Source organism: Amblyomma americanum, chromosome 1 (genome assembly GCF_052857255.1).
Source record: "Amblyomma americanum isolate KBUSLIRL-KWMA chromosome 1, ASM5285725v1, whole genome shotgun sequence".
Classification (NCBI taxonomy): domain Eukaryota; kingdom Metazoa; phylum Arthropoda; class Arachnida; order Ixodida; family Ixodidae; genus Amblyomma; species Amblyomma americanum.
In genome coordinates this window covers 548,357,753-548,380,719 of record NC_135497.1, presented here as the reverse complement: position 1 = coordinate 548,380,719, position 22,967 = coordinate 548,357,753, and the positions used below count along the sequence as shown (strand labels likewise).

Sequence of the window (22,967 nt, the reverse complement as noted above, 5' to 3'; positions counted from 1 at the left end):
CTAGAAATATTGATCGCCATCGCCAAACTCGACAATAGTATGTACGCCCACTCCAAGGCAGCGGCACTATGTCTGGCGTAATCTGCAACGGTGACAGTGCCATATGTGATGCCGATTTACCTATGTTCCTTGCCAGGTATAAATGCATCAAGCTGACCTTCGAGGATGATTGTATACCATTATACTTGAAGCTTGGGTATTTTCGACAGTAAGTTCGGCCTATCGTTCCGAAGCCGCTACAGTGGAGGAGGTTCATGGGAATGGGTCACGTGAGCAGAGTCTGCAACAATTCCATCGTATGCCCGAGATGCTCGAAGCAACAGAGCGCAGACATTTGTCGAGCGACTGCTTTGAAGCCTGCAAGTTGCCGTGGCCTCCACGAATCTTCCTCGAATGGCTGCCTCTTCCCAAGACACATAGAAACTTTGTTCTGACAGCTTTTGGACTGACAAGTTTTCTTGAAGGAGGTAACCTGGCTTAAAGCATGAAGGTTTTTTAACCACGCCTTGTTCACGATTTGAAAGAAATTTTAGCGGAAACTGGCGCGAAGTGTCGGCCAGGTGCATCGCGCGAACATGCGTCTCGGCGCCTTCGAAAAGATTTATCGGTTCCTCTTTCTTACACAGCTGTCTTATAGACCAGGCACCTGGTCCTAGCAACGTGCGGTTGCAAGGCAGGTGTTGCAGGAAAATGCAAACATGCCAAATCAGACTAACCATACAATGTATTTGAAAGTCACAGACAGCTCGGACATAGAAGACGTTTATTTGGGGCGTGCGATGGCTTTTATCACCTGAAGTGTGAAGGGAAGTGGTAGCGGAAAGAAGGAATTGAAGTGTTCGGCGCACGCACAGCACTCTAGCATGACGAAGACAACTCTACCCTCTCCTCCAAAATGGAACCGTTGCACTGGCTTCCGCTGCCTCGTTGACCGGCGCAGGACTTACTGCGAAGCTTCGGCCGGACTCAAGGTAGGTGGGAGAAGAGAGGTGCGAGGTTGAATGTTATTGCCCGCAATTTGGGCTCTATCAGGAGAATAATCTGGGGCGGCCGCTTCCAAGGGAGTGGTTACATTGGCCGCCGTGCAGGGTCCTTTCGTCTGGCTGGGCCCTGGACCACGAGCAGTCGTATCGGTGACTGGAAACCTTGGTGATGAATCCGAGCGGTGGCGCACCTGATCGACTTGCCGCTTGATGATTGCAGTGGGAGGCTCTACGGTTACCATCCGTGCTCCTGTCGCCGATTTGACATGACCAGGGATCCACTTCTCTCCCTGTCCGTAATTGCGGACGTACAAGCTGCTGTCTGGCGGACGTGTCCAGTCGTGGCTCCCCTCAGTTGGACCTGCAACATTCACAGGGGAGCAGGTGTCTAGACGCGATCTTATTTGATACCCGAGGAGCATCTCTGAAGGTGATTTCCCAGTCTTCACAGGTGTTCGTCTATAATTGAACAGCAGCCGTACCAATTTCTCGTCGAGATCGCCACCCTTTATTTTCTGAATACCATCCTTTATCGTTCGCTCCGCCCTTTCAGCAGCTGCAGTTTGACTGTGTGTGAAAAGGTGCTGTGCACAGGTTCGTAATGTTTTTTGCTGTAAATGTGGAAAATGCCTTACTCTTGAAGTGTGTGCCGTTGTACGTGGCACACCAAAGCGGGCAAATATGCTCCTCAGAGCCTTTATTGTGCTTTCTACGTTTGCATGCTTCACAGGAATCGCTTTGATCCATTTGGAGTGCGCGTCCACTACAACCAGGATCATCTTCCCAGTTACGGGTCCTGCGAAGTCGATTTGGATCCGATACCACCGTTCTTCAGTCTTCGGACATTCTAGGGGAGGTGCAGCCGGTGGCATAAGTAAATTTGCTATTCAATTTCCACAATTGGCCGCGCGCTACTCTAAGTCGCGGTCAAGACCTGGCCACCAAAATAGGGAGCGTGCCACGGCTTTCATTGCCGATGATCCTTTGTGGGTTTCGTGAAGAAGTTGCAGGTAGCGCTATCTGGCGTCACTGTGTATGACGACGCGATTGCCCCAGTATACGAGGTCATGGGCCAAGGACAGTTCTAGTCTACGCTCATAATAAAGTGCTAAATCGGGCTTTATGTTTGCCCTGCTTGGTGGCCAACCGCGCGACACGCAATGTTGAACCTTACGATACAGTGAAATTCTAGAACACTACAGAATGGGGAGGAGAACCCTGCCCCCCCCCCCCCCCCCCCGTACATCTCTCACAAAGAAGGAAGAAGTAATCTGGCGAAAACTGCAGACGGGTACCTTTCCAAACCTGTATGTCCTACACAAATGGCATCCTGAGGTGCACTCTTCCAAATGCAAAAACTGAAAGCATAGCGACCCTAAATCACATGATGTGGTCTTGACCAGCGCTACATGGTCTACATGACATGAAAACAAAGAGTCATGGGGTTCCTTCTTCCATAGCCAGGAAGGACAAGTCCAGAAACATGTCATCGGTCAAGCCCGGGCCGCCGCCGGAAGTCAACTGATTCCGGCCGACGTCTAGGGGGGAGGCATACGGTGAAGGTGAAAGGGGGAGCTGCGTCTCACCCGATCACCCATACTCTTTGACGGGTGCAAATAAAGTGATCTCTCTCTCTCTTAAGCAATTTCGAGTCGACATTCGTTAGATTCTTCAGTTCACGCGTTGAGACCACACCTTCATCTAAGCTTTTGAGTGGGAGGACGTACTCCGGGGGCTCACCTTCACCTCTGTCTCTGGTGGTCTGCTGTGTCAGTCTGCTGAGAGCATCCGAGTTGAGTAGTTGTTTCCCAGGAACATACTGAAGCTTGTAATTGTAGCCTCCGAGGTACAGTGCCCAGCGTTGAATTCGCGCAGCCGTCATAGTCGGTGTCTGGCGGTCAGGTCTCAGAGGGCTGACGAGAGGTTGGTCATCCGTGACCAACGTAAATTCACGACCTAGAAGATAGTCCCGGAATTTTGTTACACCGAAAATCAGCGCCAACACATCACATTCTAACTGGGAGTAGTTCCGCTCTGCTTCGGTCAGTGTTCTTGAGCGAAAACCAATAGGTCTATGTACGTTGTTGCTAGAATTAAATGGAACTGCTCCGACCCCTAGCGACGACGCATCACACTCTAGCTTGAGTTCATTTGTACAGTCGAAATGTACAAGCACTCGAGCACTTTTCAGACGTTCTTTCGCTGCATCAAACTTTTATTTTATTTTATTTATTTGAACCTCAAGGGTCCCTGACGGGACATTACATGAGGAGAGGGCGCAATAACAGCGGTTAACAATGAATTACATGGGAATCATGACGATGACGTGGATTCCTTGATGGCAACTTTTTGCGGTGCTTTCCATTGCCACCGAGCGTTTTTCCCCAATAGTTAATTGATACAGCGGTGCTAGGTACGTTGACATGTTTGGAAAAAATTTCGCGTCGAACGTCAACATTCCGATAAATGACCGCCGTTCGGTCACGCTCCGTGGAAAAGGTGTGTGCATAATAGCTTTCACGTTGCTTTCGATTGAATAGAGGCACTCGCCTTCAATGTGATGTCCGAGGTATATAACAGCTTGTTGTCGAAATTTGCATTTGTCATACCGCAACTTCACTCCATGATCCCGAAAACGCTCTAAGACGACTTTCAATCGCTCTCCGTTATCGCCTTTCTTCTCGGATACGACTACATCATCAATGTAGGCTTGCACGCCGGGTAGACCACTGATAATCGTGTCGATTTTTCTGTGCGAAATCGACGGCGCAGTCGATATTCCGAACGGAAGTCAATTATAGCAAAATAAGCCGTTTTGGGTATTGATGACGCAGAGTTTGCGTGCGACTTCGAGGTACCTGACTGCAAGCGTCTCGCAAGTCGAGGGTGCTGAATCATTCACTGCCACTTAAAACTGCGAACATATCCTCGATTACACGAATAGGATATATTTCGATTGCGCAAACAGGGTTCAATGTAGCTTTAACATTGCCACAAATCCGTACCGATCCATCTTTCTTTAGCACCGGCGCTATAACGTTGCCTAATCCTAATGGCTGACTGGCGATAAGACGCCAAGGGAAACGAGTCGGTCTAGCACCAAAGCTACCTTGTCGCGTAGGGCATAAGGAAGGGTCTCGCCTTACAAAACTTTGGTATTGCTTCATCTTTGAGGCGCAGGCTCGCTGGAGGACCCTTCATTAGGCCGAGCTCCGTGGTGAAGACGTCCTGGTAGTCTGAGAAAATGGATTTAATCTTGCAGGTGTCCGTTTCGCTGGTTTCTGTGGCTCCGCAGGCCGGAGTCAAATGTAGCACCGGAGCGCCAGCGTTGTCCTGCAGCGTCAGCAGGTCCCTTCCGCATAGGCTTGGCCCTTCGCAGTCGAACACCATGAGGGGACAATCCACGAGCACGTCTCTGAAGCCGACACGTAATGTCAGATCACCTAGCACCGCAAACCGCACTGCGTAGCACAACTTCACACGTGACGGCTTCTAGGCAGGCCAATGGTTTTGATGCTTCCTGTACTGTTCCTTAGAAATGACATACTGGCGACCAGGTGTCGACTTCCATTGCTAATTGAACGCCGCTCCATATAAATGAGTGGCGTATTGGTGGCTCGAGAAGATTTTTACGCTCCGAAACCAATTTCCTAACGTGGACTTCGTCACTGCCATCGTCCATTGGCGTGGTTTCCGTTATTCCCAGTGCAACTGTTTGCATCGCTCTGGCAGCTAACCTTCAGCGGTTAGGGTGGCTTTAACATTTCCTAGCAAGGTGTCCCCGCCGCCTACAGCGACAACAACGCACTTGCTCATCCGCAACTGACATCGTCGTGTTTCGAGCTGCCATACCTTCCGCATTACAGATGCTCTTCAGCCTTTCTGTATTCCCCGGAGGGCGTTTTTCGAGCTGCATGCAATTTCAATAGAGCCTTTGGCTCTGATGACATTTTCAAAGCGTCATTTTCAGCAGTTTCAACCGAAATTGCGAGCGCTTCAGCCTCCGCTATCGTGATGTCGGCCTTTCCAAGTAATAGCTTCTGTAGGGCCCTCGACCGAACACCGCACACAATACGATCCCTGAGCATCCGCTCCAGGGCGTTGCCAAAATTGCAGTCATCGGCTATGTGCCGTATTTCCACCAAGAACTACGTGACATATTCCCCTTCCATCTGGGAGCGTATAAAAAACTTGAAACTCTCAGCTATTTCATGTCGCTTCGGGTCATAGTACTCGCTCAGCACCTCGAGCTCTTGCTCGAAGCTCAAAGCTTTTGGGGCTCGCAGTGCGACCTTGACGGCTAATACTTCCACGGTTTGTGTGCTCAATGCTGCCACGAGCAGTGCTCTCTTCTTGGCCGAATCGGTGATTTCGTTAGCTTCAATGTAGGCATCTGCTTTAATGAGATACGGCTTCCACTTATCTGTATCTTCGTTGAATGCAGGTAGCATATGATGAGTCATGCTTGTCGTCTGTGAGGCTGCCTTCGCGGATGCCGATTCCGGGTCTACTTTCACCGACTGTGGAATATCCCATCCTCGTCGCCAGTGTTGCATAGCCACGGCCTGCGGCCAGGACAGTTACTAGGCACTGACAGCTCGAACATAGAAGACGTGTATTTGGGGCGTGTGATGGCTTTTATCCCCTGATGTGTAAACGGAAGTGGGAGCGGAAAGAAGGAATGGAAGTGTTCGGCGCACCCGCAGCACTCTAGCATGACGAAGACAGAACAGTATTAAAGTCCTTATGAAATCCTCTTCTCGCGAGCACTGATAAGCTTTTGCATTTCGCATTTCATGTGTGTGAGGTTATATCATGGTATCGTACATTGCGTGCTACGACAAAAGGCAAAACAGCGAATGTTCTAATATATTTTTGTGGGCGGATTTGTTCTATGTTCGTGCTTTTTTGAGACTGCAGGCAGTGAAGGTGGAGTATGTTCTCAACCCTTTTGCAGGCATGAAGTACGCCCTGAAGTACGCCCTGAAAGCAGCTAAAACAAGACCGGTCTCTTCTTCAGGAACAGGGCTAATTGGAGAGAAATGGGAGAGGCATTTACTACCCTGCAGTAGGCGTAGTCAGGCTGATGGTGGTGATGATGATGATGAATTAAAGACAAAATAATAGCGGTTCCGGGTCAACCAAGTACAGCAATAGTAATTCTCCTTATAAGCTATCCATATTATCACTGCAGTAAGACTTAGTTGGGAAGGAAGAAGCATCGTATGCATTATTTGCTACTGTCTTCCCACACAAAGCCTAGAACCTCTACTAACAGAAATATAGAGAATATTTTATAACAGCGATGGCTTCATATTTGCTGGAGGAGATTTCAACGCCAAGAATTCAGCTTGTGGTAGAAATAAGACCGACGGCAAGGGAATTGAAATAGAAAATTTTATCAGTGCCGGAACTTGGAATTATTAAATCATCCCAACACTTTTCCTACGTTCGAGTCCAGCATGGACGACGCGGGATTGACTTGACAATATTTTCTCCACAGCTGACATCTTATTTGGTCTAATGGGAGGTGCTAGATGAATTTACAAATGGCGACCACAGGTATTTAAGTATTAAGCTTTTCGATCAACCAGAGGCAAAAGTAAGGAAGCTTACACACAAGGGAGAGCTTAAAGTTCTTAAAGAGCGAGAAAACTGTGCGTGTTTAAAGGATACAGCTGAAGCCAAGAGTGCCGCAGTTAATCAACTTGAACATATAGTCAACGCCTTATATAATAATAACAATCTTATCGAAAGACATTCGAAGGTAACAGCTAACAAAACAGAAAGAACCAATTTTTGGTGGAGCCCGCAAATATAAAGAGAGTGGAAAAGGGTGAACGCACACAGAAGATGGTTCCAAAATAGATGGGAAATTATTAGGGACATCTACAAAGCAAGGTAGAAGAAGCAGTCTAACAGTATAGTCAACTCCTCAAGAATCCGAACAAAAATAATAGAGACATATTTGTACAACCGTGAAGAATAGTGATCAATTTACCTTACAAAATGGCTGCTAACAAAATCAAAGAGGCAATAGTAATTTCGAACACCCGAATCAAATCAGGTGAAGCTACGACATTCACGATTGATGAATCTGTTGTTGTTAAACTATTTGCAAACGACTGTCTAATCTACAGAGTTGTTAATGATAATCACAGCCAGAACCTACTCAGTGAGAACATCTGCAACCTAGGGGACTGGTGCGAACGGCGTGGGATGCAAATTAATTTTCAGAAAACAGTCTCTATGTCAATCACAATAAAAAAAACGTCCCATTCGTATGACATTGGCTATCAGCATATTCATTCAGTCTCGCCTGTGAAGTACTTAGGCTTAACAATTAAAAATAATCTTAGTTGGGCCGAGTACATTAATAACATTTCTTCCAAAGCATTTGCTAAACTCTGTTCCTTGCGCAGAAAACTAAACAGTGCCCCGTCAAATGTAAAGAATGAAGCATATTGTACACTTGTTCGCCCAGTTCTCGAGTATGGATTCGTTGTGTAGGACCCTTATTTCACTAAAGATATTAAGGTAGAGCGCTCTGATCGTCACGCTGCCAGATTTATCTTATCCTATTATAAAATGTCCTCCTCAGTCACCAACATGTTAAACAAGATTAAACTAGAAGCACTCCATACAGCGACAGATTGCCAGACTGAAGTTTATTTATTTATTGTACTATAACAAAATTCGCCTATCAAGTGACAATTATGTTTTTTTTTCCCAGCGCTCAGGTCCGTGAGACTGAATCATTCTGCAATAATAATGCCATATTTTGCACGCACAACAGTATTTCAAAAATCGTTCTTCCCCATACGATTGAAAAGTGGAACTGTCTCCCTCCCTCTATTGTTTAATGTTCTGACGAGGAAAAAGTTGAATAGTTGTTATCGAAGCATTGTAATGCCCTCCTGCTTGGGCAGCACTAGCTGTCTGCAGTATTTCTAAATAAAATAATAATAAAAAGGAAGGCGTTTGTACCCCTGCTACTCTTGCCGTTAAACTATACTTGTTTAGTTGTTTTTATCCCGTCCTCGTCCCTGCGTCCATGCCTGCTCTAGAATCTGCTTTGCCCCGCACGGTAAACTTAAACCAGGATAAGCGCCAATTTTGTTACGCACTGTCACCCCAATCCGTGCAGCTTTTCCTCCCTCACCTCACCGACTTAATCCCTCATGAGGGTTTATTTATTTATTTACTTTTTATTTATTTATTTATTTATTTATTTATTTATTTAATTAATTATTTATTTATTTATGCATACTTTATAGGCCCGCAGGCACTACAGAAAGGATTGCCCTCGTAAGGGTGCCGATGTCAGCTGACGTTCGCGGCGAAAAGCGATGTTCACGTGAACACGACAGGAGCGAGTCGAGTCAGACGTCAGCCCTACTCGCCGACCGCGCGTTTACGTAAACGCCATCCGGGTAACAGCGGCGATGGTCAGCGCAGAGCACTGCAACGCGAGCTCTGAAAGGAGGCGTCCAGGATCGCGAGCACCAGTACAAGACCACTTTCTCCTCTTCCCTTCCACCGACCCCACAAAGGTCGGGTCGCACTCAGTCAACCTACTTCGGCACGACTCAGCCTAACAGGCCGAGTCGTACCGATTCTGTCGACTCGTCGAGTTCATTTTAAAACCGAGAGGGCAAAGTTGAGGTTCTCTGTCGGGAAGAAAATCGATTACTCTGCTCATGTAAACGCCGACGAGTCGAATCGGGGAGTGCAAGGGAAGGTTCTAGTCGGGTCGGCCGCGGATGTCTTGGCTCGCTGATCACTGTGCAGATTACACGGCTGAAAAGATTATCTGGCTGGTAAACAGCAGGAGCAGGGGCATGCTCACAAGTGCCGCCGTGCCTACTAGAACGCGGCGTGACTGGCTTGACTCGAAAAGTATTTTATCGACAAAACGCGCAGTAGTCGAATTGGCATGACCTCTCTCAGACCGACGACTGAATCGATACGCTCCTGCCAGCTTCATGTAAAGTAGGCTAACAATACAAAGATGTGTCAAGGTACGGGTGTTCAAATTAGAGAGACGTCATCACATTAGCATTCAGTGATGAACAACTTAACTTTTAAGTTCCGACCTCCCGTGAAGGTTGTAAAAATGTTTTCATATCACTTTCTTCAGTGATAAAAAAAACTGCACCCCTACTGTTGCTCGCTAAGTTTTGGTTTAAGTTTCTTTTTCAGTGCACCTACTTGTATAACTTAGCCTCACAAATATGTTTTACGTCACCATGTCTATGTTATACAAAGGGTGTGTCACCTAAGATATTACACAATTTTTAAGAATTCGCTTGAAGAGTTAGAGTTTTTTTTGTTTTTGAGTTTTGGCATAGCATTGTCATCGATGTAGTACATCATAATACATTTAAAGAGTGCTAATTAGCAGGCTGGTTAAGGAATATTGAATAGTTAACAGTTTAACTATTACTGTTAGGCTCCTTAATTATTGAAAGGCGTGTAGCTCACCATAAGTAATATCCATATCAATTTTTAGAAAATTCGAAAACGCGGTTACCCTCGGCGCTGTGGCCCAAAAATTTTGGATATATCGCGCCTAAATGCATCCGCTTTCGCGAAGCTTAAAGGCAAAACAACCTCTCCAGTGCACGTAACTCGTTGAAATAGCGAAAATTTGTTGAGACACAACATTAAGGCTAACTCCGTTTTCGAAATTCTAAAAAAATGCATATTATGGTGGCCTAACAGGAGCCTAAAACTAGTAGGTAAAAAGGTAACAATTGAATACTAATTAAGCAGCCTGCTAGTTAGGACGCCTTCTCTGCATTTCGATGCACTACACCGCTGACAATGCTATGATGAAAAAAGCTATCTTCTAACACAAAAGCCAATTTTTAAAAACTCTGGAAATTCGTAGGTGAAACACCCTATATACATATACGCGCTCATTCGTTTTGTTGACTGCTGGCGTCCTTCGCAGGTATGTCGATCGTAATGAGCGCCTCATTCCTCTTCCATTGTCCGCTCAGTATCTTGCCGAGGGTCTCGGTTCTGGAAGTCTTGATAGCGTAAGAAGTTTCTCGCACAGCTTCCGCCCTCACCGTTTGATCATCTCCCACGTGACACTTGCGGTAATACAGAACGCACTACGTCCGCCGCTATGGACGAGGGTGGCCCTGGTGAGCACTCTCAATGTTAGGTTACAGGCGCATGAACATACCCCCGGAAATAGACGATGGAACAGCCGCCGCCGTTGCTCGGCTGGTAGAGCACCGGGCGCGAAATTCGGAGGTCGTGGGCTTGGATCCCACCGGCGGCATATGCATAGTTGCTTTTGCTTCTGCTCATCAATTATCTTTCAGCGAATGAATAATAGACTACTCAACTCCCACTGATCATCACAAATTGATGAAAAAATGATAACTTTCCCCTATGCCCCTTGGCTTCGGTGACTGTTGTCTTCCTTATTATATGTACATAGTGTTCTATGTAAGTAAACTTCTTTCCTGTCCTATACGCGTCGTCTTTATCCGCTCGGCAGGCCACCGCCGCCTACACAGCATCTATACACTTTCGTCTGGTTTTCCTGTAAAGGCTTGCTTAGATGTGCCACGGGCGTGTCTGCCCTGCCTCCTCCTCTGCCGCATTCGCAGGTGGTCGTAGGCGGTCTAGGCATGCTCAAAACTGCGCCAACCTCACCGGTTAGTGAAGCTGGGATGCACGCCCCGTGGACACCCGGCTCACCTGCCGCCGCTGTGCCCGTGGCGTCGTCGCTGTGCTTATGCATGTCGTCGACTCCTCGGTGGTCGCCGCAGGGGCAGTGCTCCACCACCGTGACGGCGTCACACGTTGGGCCGTCGCCGCCGCGCGGCGCCTTGGGGTCCTGCGTCGGCACGCTGCCGTAGCTGGCAGGCTTGAAGTTTAGCCCGTGAAGGTCGTCGGGGACGCCGGTGCCACGCTCGAAGGGCCCCACCATGTTGTCGTGCACAACGGGCGGGCCGCCGCTTGTCTGCGGGTTCTGCTGCTGCCGCCAGAGCCATGCGCCCGAGCAGCAGCAGCAGGAGCACGGCTGGTCTCCCCGGTCGCGCCAAGCGGCACATGCAGCGGAGTCCTCCCCAGGCTGCACCTCCTCTCCCCCACGGAGAGGCCCCGGTTCACGAGGCAGCACTGCGTTGGCGAGCCATCGACGGTGGCGTCAGTGCACACAGAGACGCGATCGCTCAGTACGGCTGCCGCCTGCCTTACTCACTGCCTCCCTTGAAACAGCAGGGCGAGTGAAGCCTTCGCTGTGCGGACGGTCTGCGATGCTACCTGCAGCTATGACGAAGCTTCCCCTCCGGCTGCGCAAGATGGCATCTTCTTCCTTCGAAGGCCACAGCACATTCCGTCGCAATGGTGTCGCGCGGCTGCGGCTAAAATGAAGCAACTTAATAAATGTAGATGCTGAAAGAAGGCGCTGGTGAAAAAAGATTTACAGATGCACTGGCGCTGGATAGAAGTTGTTGTTGTTGTTGTTAGCCTATCAAAAGATGGCACATACCCACACTGGGGGATCGGCCAAGAATGGGGTGGCTATTCACCTGAACGCAGTTAACAAAAAGGAAAAGCACGTGGTAGCGCAACACCGGTGAATTTTTGTCATGAACAGAAAAGGGATGTGTGTTTTGATTTTAAAATTTTAAGAATAATAATAAAGAGAGGGATTAAATATTAATGATTTAGTCAAAATGTAATAATTCATAGAAAAGAAAAGGTTGGAACACTTAGCAAGGCAGTCGGTGAGATTCTGTTTCAAGAATGCATTGCCCGGTTTATGTTATTTTCGTCTTCTTCCAAGCTCGCCTGCATAGCAATGGCAGCTCACTCGCCCTACGCGGCGCACAGTTCAGGCAATCGAAGAGTTGAGCGCGGCACGGACTGAGAAGCACGAGCGCTAACTGGTGCTGCTTCTCTGAACAAGGTCGCGTCAAGCCTCACCTGCTTGCCGTCTTATGACGACGCGCACACATTATGTTGCAAAGCTGGTCTGTCTGAGTGGAAGAGGAGAGAGAGCATGCGCGTTTCTTGATTTGGGCGGGTAATTGAATATTTTTTTTGTTGTACTGCGCCAGCTTGCCTGGTTGCATAAATTATCCGCACGTGCAGATACACGCCGGATCCCTGAAGCAAGTCCAACAAGATCCGGTGGTGCGGCCCAAATATCCAGTCGTCTTCATCAGGTTGTCGACCTGGGGCGGTCCGCATCGGAGCTGGTATTTCTGCCGCATGGCGTGCAAAGACAGGCACGTCCAGAGCAAGGCCCAGAGCAAGTCACATGGTGCTATGCCGGACTCGATCAGATGACCGCTAAGGTGAGGGCGACACGGAGGCGTAAACTGCGAAGCAAGACTTCTCAGCGCGCAAGGCCGCCAGATCGTTACCACGCGGCGTTCAAGGGAGCGCGCGGCGCCGTATAGGTTTTCTTCTGCTAGGAAGAGTCTCCGGACAGGTTCAGTCACAACATGTGTAAGGTCGCGCTTCATTAGAGCCTTTGTAGTTAATTTAGCTTGAGATATTGTACGCCTCCGCTCTACCCTCCACGTTTTCGGAGCTCACCGCCCAAGCGTCCTCTGCGAGCATATACAAAAGCGCGGAAGTCATTTGCCGGTTTAACAGCGTCGCTACGGCGGCCGAGGACTCCTAGCGTTGTTCACCGCGGGCATCCGCTGGGGTTTCGCGAGGAATTCGTTTGCAGGCATTCGTGCCGGCACCGAAGGGCCTGCCAACGCCATTCGACACTTCCTGGCTAGAAGAACTCGTCATCCTTGGAGAAGTGACACGCAGGTGTGGTGGTGAAATGGGAAAAGGGAAAGGGCGTCACGCAATAAGGCCGAGGACTGCCGCGGGGAGTGGGTGTTCGGAATGCTTTCTCGGTGTGCTTCTTACTTTGTTTTAACCAAGGCCTGCATGGGCTCGAGGTTGTGTCCAACCTTCAGGGGCTGTGGCTACCTTGTATTAAAGCTTCATTGGTTACCGAAGTTTGGGGCGGGCCTTCAAACATACCCGCCCTAATTTCTTTATTCGCGAAACGTATAAAAATACAAGAAAATGCACTGGACAGCAGTCAAGTTAGAGTCTCCGTGCTTAGCACGTACTTCAAAAATACCTGGGCTCTAACCGAGACCTCCGATCGGTAAGTAAGGTGTTCGGGTGTTGTTTCTGTGTGTGACATAAGTTCTTTTAAGTTACGGATCTCTCAATTCGTATGTGTCACTGCTTATGTAACTTGAAGTGGTCTCCATTGTATATGCATGCAAATATATTTCCTCGTCTTCCTCGCCTCTATCATCTAGCGCCTTCTCCGTCCCCACCGCCGAATCATCAACTTTTCGAAGAGCCTAATCCATTCCGACGAACGCAACGAACCGTCTTTTAAGTTTAGTACTTGCTCCACCCACCGAGGCTTGTGTGAGGTGTGCATTTCGACGTATCCGTCGTACCCGTACTGTGAGGGAGAATTTTTAATTACGTTCTGATCATCCTGTGCCAAAAGAGTCGGAGTTCAGAACACGCCTTAAGAGTACGGATGGCGCCTGAGGAGTCTGTGAGAATGCCACTGTGGCATCGAGGGACGAAAGGCGTGGACAGAGGGCGCTCAAAGCGTCCCATATGGCCAACATCTCCGCCTGTGTCGACGCCCGGGCAGGGGGGAAACGCATGAGCGGATTGCTATTTCTATTTTGTATTTATGCGGGTCAGAGGCCGATTGTTCTTAACCTTGTGATAAAGCTAAGGTATAGTATATCTGGAAGAAAAACACCTGTGCATATGTGCTCCATTCACACCTGTAATGCAGGGTTGCAGTGTGCAGAAGTATTCTTGTGAAGTTATCATGCGGTTGCGAAGCAAGATTCTGTTCTCACAATAACACCACAAAGTTGTAACGGGAGCAACTTTATGAAAACAGGCGACCGAATACTTGATGCTGTTGGTCCTGCGGGATGGCATGTTTGCTGTCTACATGAATTACCGGCTCGCCATTCTCCCTGGGCTTGTGTTTTCATTAAGTTTACACTAACACTTCTCAGCCGAAATCAGTGAAAAGCACAGCTGAACTGGAAATTTGGGTACTGTGCTGCTAAAGAAACAGAATTGTGCTCCTGTCTTCTCTGTCCTATTGTGGACATCCAAACCTGGATTTGTGCAAATAAATAACACATCAAAAATACGTGGTCATGTCTTTCTTTATTTGATACTACCAAAAACAGGTTCCTGACAGGGAGGTCCTGGCAGAGCAGTCAGGTTGTAAGCACTCTGCAAAGAAGCGACTATCATGTATTCGGCACAGATAACTGCACAATGAAACCACATCTTGGGTTAAAATAAAACAGTGTATGCAGAAATGTATAATATATCCACAGAAAAGGAAAAACATGAAACAGTAATATCACATAGCGGCTACAAAACACCATGCAAGACCACGTATACAGCCACAAAATTACCATAGCCAACAGGCGAAAAGAATAGAAAGGTAAAACACGATAAAACAGCAGGAAGAAGTTTTGGAATCCTCTGAAACAAGACGGAAACCAACATGCAAAGAAAACACAAGGCTGTAAAAAGTTTTAATCGGTACCAAGACAATTAAAAAACACGAACTGGTTTGACTGAGGCATTCGTTCGTGCCAGAGCCGTACCTTGGTTGCCTACAGGGTACCCCTGATTATGCAAATGGAAGAAAAATGTGCTTATAAAAAGGAACAACTCTAAGGGAAAAAAAGCTTGGAGATGAAGAAAAAACAATATGTGATGCCAGGCATTACACATCTGGTTATTACGCAGTTACCGCAAGCGACAGAATTATCCAAAACTGTTCTGCACTTAGATGAAGCAAAAGAAACGAAGCATACATTTAGGGCATTTCCAAAAGTAGTGAGAAATTTCCTCAGTCTGACTTCCACTCAGGCAAAAAGCGAAAACACGGTTTGTTTTAGTGTTAGGTGTGACGGACCCACCACCACCCGCAGACAGGAGAAATGTCTGCGTCGTCACATCATATTACACCTGTTCACACCATGCAAGTGGCAAACGCATTAGCAACACCTCTCTCGCATCACATCCTGGCCTGTTTGTGCCACTTCCCTAGACTATGAATACATTAAGACCTTTTTGATATGTTGCCAGTTGATAGCTCTCAAAATCGCGGACAGCAGAAATGTCTCCTCCTAGAATTACAAATACAACACCATGCGACAGGTTTACCCAGCTGCCAAAGTTACAATTTCGACGAATTCTGGTTCGTATAATGTTTAATGGCTATCCGTAGGTGCGCAAACATTTAAACGTTCAAACATGGCAGCAAGCAACATGAAAAACTAGGATGCAGCAGCAGTCACATACTGCGGTGTAGTGTGCGCGATGTTGGCACATGCTATATAAACCCCGGGCGGTCTAAACTAACCCGAAGGCCTCCAATACGGCGTCCCTCGCAACCCATGTGTCAATTCACGACTTTAAACTGCTTTGATTCAATTACTACTACGATGCGCTTACATACGAGCCGCCGAAGTGCGGAGAAGGCAGCATGAAAAGCAAAGCACTCACTAAGACAGTCAGCTGCAACATCGCTTCCTTGCACTGCACAAATGCAAGGAGGGCGAAGCATTTGAAGGTGACCACAAAGAGATTTTGGCTGCTTTTACTACCAACAGACCGAATGCCTAGCGAATTTCGTTCCGCACTTGAAACAATGCACATATGGACTGATTTCTGCGAGCTCGGGAAGCCATTGAAAGCTTATGCAAAGAAACGCCAGTCGACATTTGTGCTGTCAGCTGGAAGAACGCTTTTTCGCACTACAAATATGCAAAGGGGTGAAGCATCTGAGGTTGACCGGAAAGAGATTCCTTCGCTGGTTTTACTATCGACAGACCGGATGTCATCCAATATTCGCCTGGATAATGTGGACAACCACCCGCAGACATGAGAAATGTCTGCGTCGTCACAGCATATTACAAATGTTCACACCATGGAAGTGGCACAAGCACTAGCAGCACCTCTCGCATCACATCATGGCATTCGTGCCACACAAGAACAACTTGAGCACAAGTGGCGCCAGCACTGGGGGCACCTCTCTCTCACGTACCACCCAGGCGAGTTAGTGCCACTTGGCTGCAGACCACAACTGTACACACTGAGCACACCACTGGAAAGCAGGACCACCACTATAAGCAACTTTTACACTGCAGAGCCCACTAATGCTTTTTCACAAGGCAGAGACAGACACTGCTGGGACAGGACAAACTTTTCAAACTAAACATTCTAAATGGTTGTCGCCCATTCACACTGCAGCATTCGTGGCACACAAAATCAACTCACAAGTGGCGCCAGCACTGGGAGCACCTCTCACTGGTGTACCACCCAGGCCAGATAGTGCCACTGCCTACATAATATCACAGGTCAGCACACTCACTCACGAGTGCACTCGTATCGCATGCATGTGACACAAGTGTGATGACGTGAGTGTGAGTGGGTGGTCGCGTGTGTGAGCGAGTGGCTGTCAGTACGAGTGGTCATGAGTGTGAGTGCGATTGAGTGGATGTGAGTGAGAGCGTGACTGAACTCTTAACTGTGTCTCATTATCTGCCGTTTTCTCAGCATATCAGCAGGCTCATATTAATGAAACTATTCCATACCTCCAATTACACAAAGCAAATTTAATTTTTAACTGCTGCTTGACTTGACAGCTGTCAAACATATTTCCAGCCTAAGTTTAAATGACAGCATTGTTTACTGTATTTTTTCCTTTCATATAGCAGTGCTGGCCACCTAAAGATGAGCTACCAAACAAATGCCACACTCCACAAGTGTGCATTTTATAGTGTCCTCCCTCCAATAACGCTTTCCTTATCATGCCCACAGCGTGAAGGTCACTGGTGATCCCCCATAGCTGCTGTACCCTTCTTTTAGATTTCTATGCATTTGCATACTTGTTACACGAAAACAAATAGTCTAAAATTTAGGGGTGTGCACATAATAGAAAGGTTGAATAGTTAGCGAAGCTGCTGCGGTTGCTCATTGTAATTGTATTCGGGAGAGCTTTACGTAGTCGTGCTCTCTCAGAATGTGGATACATGGATCATAATGCGCGATGCGGATAGGTGGCCCCTGTTGACATTAAAGCTGTTGTCTCACATGCTCCCCTTGAGAACATGTTCCAGCATATGTAGAAGCGGTGGCATTGCTGCGTTTGGGCCAATACCTTGACTGCTCTTCTTGTCGCTTATTGGCAGGAATTGGCCTAGGCTGAGGTGGTTCCTCCTCTTTGTCGGCACACCCCCTGACAACCTGCGCAAGTTTTCCAATGTATTCACGCACCAATGCTCCCACTTGTGGGTCAGTCGATGTTTTTTACTGAATTTGCGTGTAAGAGCAGCAAGCTCAATGTGAAAACCTGCAAGCACATTTGAGTCTTATGACTGAATCATGTCACCTTGAATGCTCTCAAAAAGTGCTGCAGGATCATCCACTGGGAATGAATCATTTGCTGATGTGTCCTTACTGACTGACTCGTGAACAGGAGGTTCATTCAGTGTGAATGAATGATCATCTGCAGATACCAAAACAGAAGATGGATCCTCAATGATCGGATCGCGAACAATTGCATCCCTTCTCCGCAGCTCCCACTGCACAACTGCATGGATATGTTCGCACATTTTCATGCACAGATAAAAATACCTACAGCTGCAGTGGAACAACAAGTGTTACATTCAGGGCAGCTAAGCATGCACCCTTGGCACTGTGTGTCCTTCCTGACAACAGTGTTGTCAGGATGTATTGTTGTCAGGACGTTCTTCAGATCACGACTGCACAGACCACTTTCCATCTGAAAGTCTGGTCACGCCAGACTTGGAGACTTCCACTCCTGCAGCATGCTTCTTGAAACAGTCTGCTGTGCGATGGTCTGCCCTGCGCTTCACATGACAGATCAGCTGTTTCATTACCCAGTCAGTGGACAATTTCGTCAAAGACACCAGCAGCCTGTCGAACCGCCAGTTCTGAAACCCTCCCAAATAACTTTTCTTGAGCTCGTTACGCATTGACTCAAGATGGTTGTTAGTAGTCAATCCGGTGTCCTGCCTGTAGAAAAGAGCCCACTGTTCCGGGCGCTTAGCATATACTCTCCGAAAGTACTCAACAAACTTAACGCACTCAACAAACTCCTTTAAAGTACGGAACTCTGACAGCTCCTTGTGAAAGTCCTCTTCGCTTCTGCTGGTCCACAATGCATTCAACTTCTCCTGAACAACTTCTCGGCTTTGGCTGTCAGTTACCTTGGTCATGTTGCACTTCCAGTTCCATCTGACGTGCCACACACACTACATGCGTTTCACAGGGTTCCCCATGACCCGCGCCCATGCATTTGCATATGCTGGTGCATCATCTGACATGAATGCACCACAGCTAACTCGTTTGCCAAGCCTGTCCCTGATAGCAGCAAAAAATCTTTCCATGACATCCTCAGACACACTACAAGAGAGGAGGAAGGCACACAGAATGCCTGACCCAGTATTTCTTATCACCATCACAGTTCTAAGCTGGTGCTTATAGCGACTTGTGCCATGAGTTGAATCAACACACACTGCTCTTTGACTATGCTTTAGCAGCATGTCACCCTGGGTAGTGTTCATCATTGCCATCACAAACTCACCAATGCCTTCTTCTGTTAGCTTTTCTCCCTCTGCATACAACAAAGCACCATGATCCTGTAGCTCGACGATCCACTTCTGTGTACTGACATAGTCATCACGATCTTTCTCCACTTCACTGCCAATATTAAACATCTTTATGTTTTGAACCTCTGATGAGGTCAAAAGGTGAAGCCGGTCCACTGGAGCTCTGGCAGGCGAACGAGCATCTGAAAGAATAACCCTACGAGGGACCTTCAGCTTCAGCTTGCATGCAATGTCTTTTTGGTCAGAAATCGACAAGGGCTGGCACCGTAGCTCTTTCTCATGGCCGTAGTGTTCAGCTTGATAGTCCACTACCATATTTTCATTTTTTTCAATGACATCCATTGTCGCCAAGCGGTTCCTCTCACATTTCACACTACCATGAACCTTTGATTGGCGCTTACCTCTTGCTGTCGTCACATATAACCCTGAGCGATGACAAGCCAGATACTTCTTTGTCCTTCCAGATGCCAGATGTTTCGTACCCCCTGACAGAACAAAGTGGACAAGCTCAGTCTTTTCCTCATGATCCTTCCAGCTTTCAAAATCTGCAAAAAAGGAACAGGCATCAATATGAGTTAAGCTACAGCAAGCAATCCCCAGAACAGCAAGTAAATTACTGCAAATTGATTGCATTAATGTTTCCTCCTGGCACTGAATGATGCTTCATTTTTTTTCATATGCATGCATTCCTTATTCTGGAAGGCTTATTCTCAGCTGACACGTATTCCAAATAATGTAGACAGGTTTTTCTTGTTGCCATATTTATTTCCAGCCACCTGAATGTGGTCCTATGCCTATCTCGGCTCATTTCGCAGCTGTTTAACGATATAAGCCATGTGTATGCAAACCTTATAACATGCCTCAGCGTAAAACAGAAAGTGCGCGTAATCTGGCCCGAACTGCTACACAAAAAGGGTGAAGTTCTTCAAAAGGCTCTTGTGCCACGAATCAACATTAATTCGATAGAGGCGAAATTCTAGAGGCTCGTGTGCTGTGTAATGTCAGTGCACATGAAAGAATCTCTGGTGGTCGAAATTTCCAGATCCTTTCACTACGGCGTATCTGATAGCCTGAGTCGTTTTGAGACGTTAAACCCCATAAACTAAACTAAACTTATAAGCAGTCTATTTCATTACGGTAATGTTTCGATTCTGGCTCATTGCAGACAGAAGGCTTGCATGCACTGGCATCAAAAAATGAAATCAGGTGCCTGAAGTTACGGAACACGGAATGACATGACTACTGCTACAGTTCTGTTAAAACACAGCACTTCAGCATTGCAGTTCCATCCTTAACAGACCCTGCATTCCTTTCTGGAGCTAACCCTGGCATCAAATTTTTCCATCATGATTTAATCGCAATAACACCTGTAGAAACTAGTGAAATTTGAAGGTTATCGCACCTGTTCCACCTAACACGAACCAATAAATTTTTCCTGTCATGATGGGCACTTGGTGCACAACAAAAATGATTACATGATATAGAAAAATCGCAGTGCACACTTAGGCTCCGCCTTAAGGGTGTGACGCAATAGCTGTAATGTGTACCATATGTGCGGAATTCATCATTCTTGACTTCACATTCATCCGTGGACCTCATACCGCACCAGGCACAGTGGTGCAGCAGTTAAGCGATGTGCCACTGACCTGCGATGGCAGGTGCTGTCACAGGTGAGGTGGCGGGCCTTGTGCACCGGTGGGGGTTGCCCTTCTGAGAAACTTCTCACAATCAATAATTTGCCCGCCACAGACGCGAGATTTTCTGCTGAACGGGAGCCTTAACACTGTTGCATTAAAACCTTTGGCTAGCTACGTTCATATCGTGGTTGCAACTTTCTTTCTAATAAAAATATCGTGTTAGGTCGGTGAATCCAAGCTCATAAAGCCTAAACAGATCACCTTCAAATCGCAGTAGGCTGTACATATAATATCACATCACGTACTGTCTTGGTCAAAATTGCCCAGGACACGCGATTGTTATCAAAAGCTTATAGCTTTGTTATCAGCCAGTGGTTGGAGATCACGCTTGTGGAGATGAAACTAGGCCTTGGAATGTATAATGTTTGTTAGTGAAATAAGGCACACTTCACACCTTTAAGCCGAAATCATCAGTCGCGCGTCCTGGAAAATTTTGTCCTCAACAGTCCAACAGTATATTGGTGAGTAGTTTGTTTTGAAACACTCTGCATGCAAAGCAGTTAGGTTTTGTTTTAATTAGTTTATATTAGGTTACAGAACTCAAGAGGCAGTTGTTCTTCCTGGACATAACTCCAAGAGCAGCTAATTCTTTTCAAAATGCCTAGCTCCACCCAGGCAGAACAATAGTTCTGCCCATATGTACTAGCGCATAGCATCACAAAACATCCAAATGCAGAGAAAGTTTCCGCGATGCGTTATTTCAACTTGTGTGGCTTCCCTATAGGAGGTATTCACATGACGTCATCCGCAAGTGGCACTAGCGTCCGGCGCGGCATTTGCCATGTTGGTGGTCGCACGCGCAGCAGCCGCAGCATTTACCTCGCTTGTGATGTGTGAAATGTGAGTGTATTTAGCGTCTCGCCGCAGATCATATCTGTCCGCCCCGTAACACTGGGTGACTTGGTGGATACGCCGTGAACTGTGCTAAGCAGAAAAGAGCGGGCACACTGAAAAGGTTACACTTCATGAAAACGTCGGCCCGTAGGAATTTGCAGGCGCCGGCGTGGTGTTTGACGTACTACAGGACTGCTGTCGTGCGTTAAATGCACCGATAATGAGGCCCGCCTCGTGCACGGCGTAAGTTTACCGACATGCCAAGGAATTAAAGCATGCAAATCTATGAGACGGTGGAATTGCTTGACAAGTGGGCGAGGCTGAGGGTGCCGACGACCGAAGTGCCGTTTTTGGAGAGGTGAGTAGTTAAACGTGTTTGTTCGTTTAGCTAGCCTAACTTGTCATCTCTGTCTGCTGAAAGTGACATGTTACTACTGAATGTAGCGGAATTGCTGCACATCGCGCTGCTGCGAAAACTCCTATAGATTCCAGGTCTTGTGCACTGGAAGCAACGCTACGTTTCTACAATCAAACCTGCAAAACATTCTCGCTATGTCTGCCATTCGTGCTGCGAGTGCACGACAGTATTTTCTCGACCATTTTGTCGCGTAAATAAAGCTGTTATGCCGCAATTGCCTTTCTGCGGAAACAATGAGGCTTCGGTAGTTCGTGGACTACAGCCGCTGGCAATGTGAGTTTCTGCAGCATCTGTTTTGGTATATGGGTGATTAATCATGTGCTGTGTTATCCACGATGTGTCCTGAACGAGTAGCTGACTGTTATGAACTGATATTAAAAGCTGCAAGTCGTGTACGTTCTTGCGTGCAATGCAGCCGGCCACTTTTGCTGTCGAGTCGCGGCAGGCAGCTCGGTAAAATCACGGTACAGAATTCTGCTGCAAACTTTATGCACAATAAGCGTTCCGCAAAGAAAAGTGGACGTTGACGCATTTAACAACGTGCAAAGATGTTACGGATCACTAACAATTCAGGCCGGATACCTCACGGCGTACCGTGACACTGCGCGAGCTGGCGTGAAACGACCACAAGCATGGCGCGTTTGCCGCGGCGACGCACGCGCCGTCTGGTAGTGCGGCCTCAGTGAATACCTCCTATACTGCAACCCCATGACAGAAAACGGTGCCTGCACAATATGGAGATCTCGTTTATACTTCACCTGTTAAGGAAGAGAACTCAAGCCTGATGCGCCTCGGCACAAACCCGTGGACCTGTTCGTGGTGCTGCAAGAGACCACCACGGTGGGGAAACGAAACCTTACAGCAAACATCACATTCAAACAAAGCACTACAAATGGGTACCAACGAGTCGGCGACATCAGGGTGCTGTTTTCGCACGTGCCGCCTCCGTACACTTTCAAATGTGAACGCAGCATTGCACACCGGACACAGATACTTAGCTTGTTCAGCGGAGCCCGCAGCAAGGCATTCCGCGCTGATTGAACTTTGGTTTTCCATCTTGGCGATGGAAACAGCAGCCGGGTACGAGAAAATCTGCTCACAGAGATCGTTCCCTGACCAGCTAGGATCAATGGCGATGAGCCAAGGCCTTGACAAGGCAATTGAGCATGGTCACGTGGTAAACGCATTTACCACCGCGCCGACGGTAAATGTAATTGAACCATAATCTAAAGAAATAACTAAATGTTGAAATAAGGTGGAAATAAGGTTTAAATTTTATAATTAGGTACGTTTGTGGAAGCTTATTGTTATGCAAAACACAACAGGCACAAAAAAACAGGGACGG

At 47.4% G+C, this 22,967-nt stretch overlaps 1 protein-coding gene across 1 annotated transcript; it reads right to left on the bottom strand.

Moving 5' to 3' along the window:
- Positions 1-943: 943 nt before the first annotated feature.
- Positions 944-11,324, bottom strand: LOC144129558 (uncharacterized). Its single transcript, XM_077663704.1, has 5 exons — positions 11,209-11,324; positions 10,704-11,126; positions 4,130-4,426; positions 2,724-2,939; positions 944-1,344 (listed from the first exon to the last, which is right to left on the bottom strand). Coding segments are annotated over exons 1-5 (1,338 nt in total). The 5' UTR covers positions 11,210-11,324.
- Positions 11,325-22,967: the final 11,643 nt, after the last annotated feature.

What these genes read in the sequence shown, in the direction of transcription:
- LOC144129558 (XM_077663704.1), bottom strand. An exon ending in CACGGGCACAGCGGCGGCAG is followed by an intron (nt 4,427 to 10,703) that starts GTGAGCCGGGTG and finishes TTGCGGTGCTAG; the next exon opens with GTGATCTGACATTACGTGTC. An exon ending in TGAAGCAATACCAAAGTTTT is followed by an intron (nt 2,940 to 4,129) that starts GTAAGGCGAGAC and finishes ACTATCTTCTAG; the next exon opens with GTCGTGAATTTACGTTGGTC.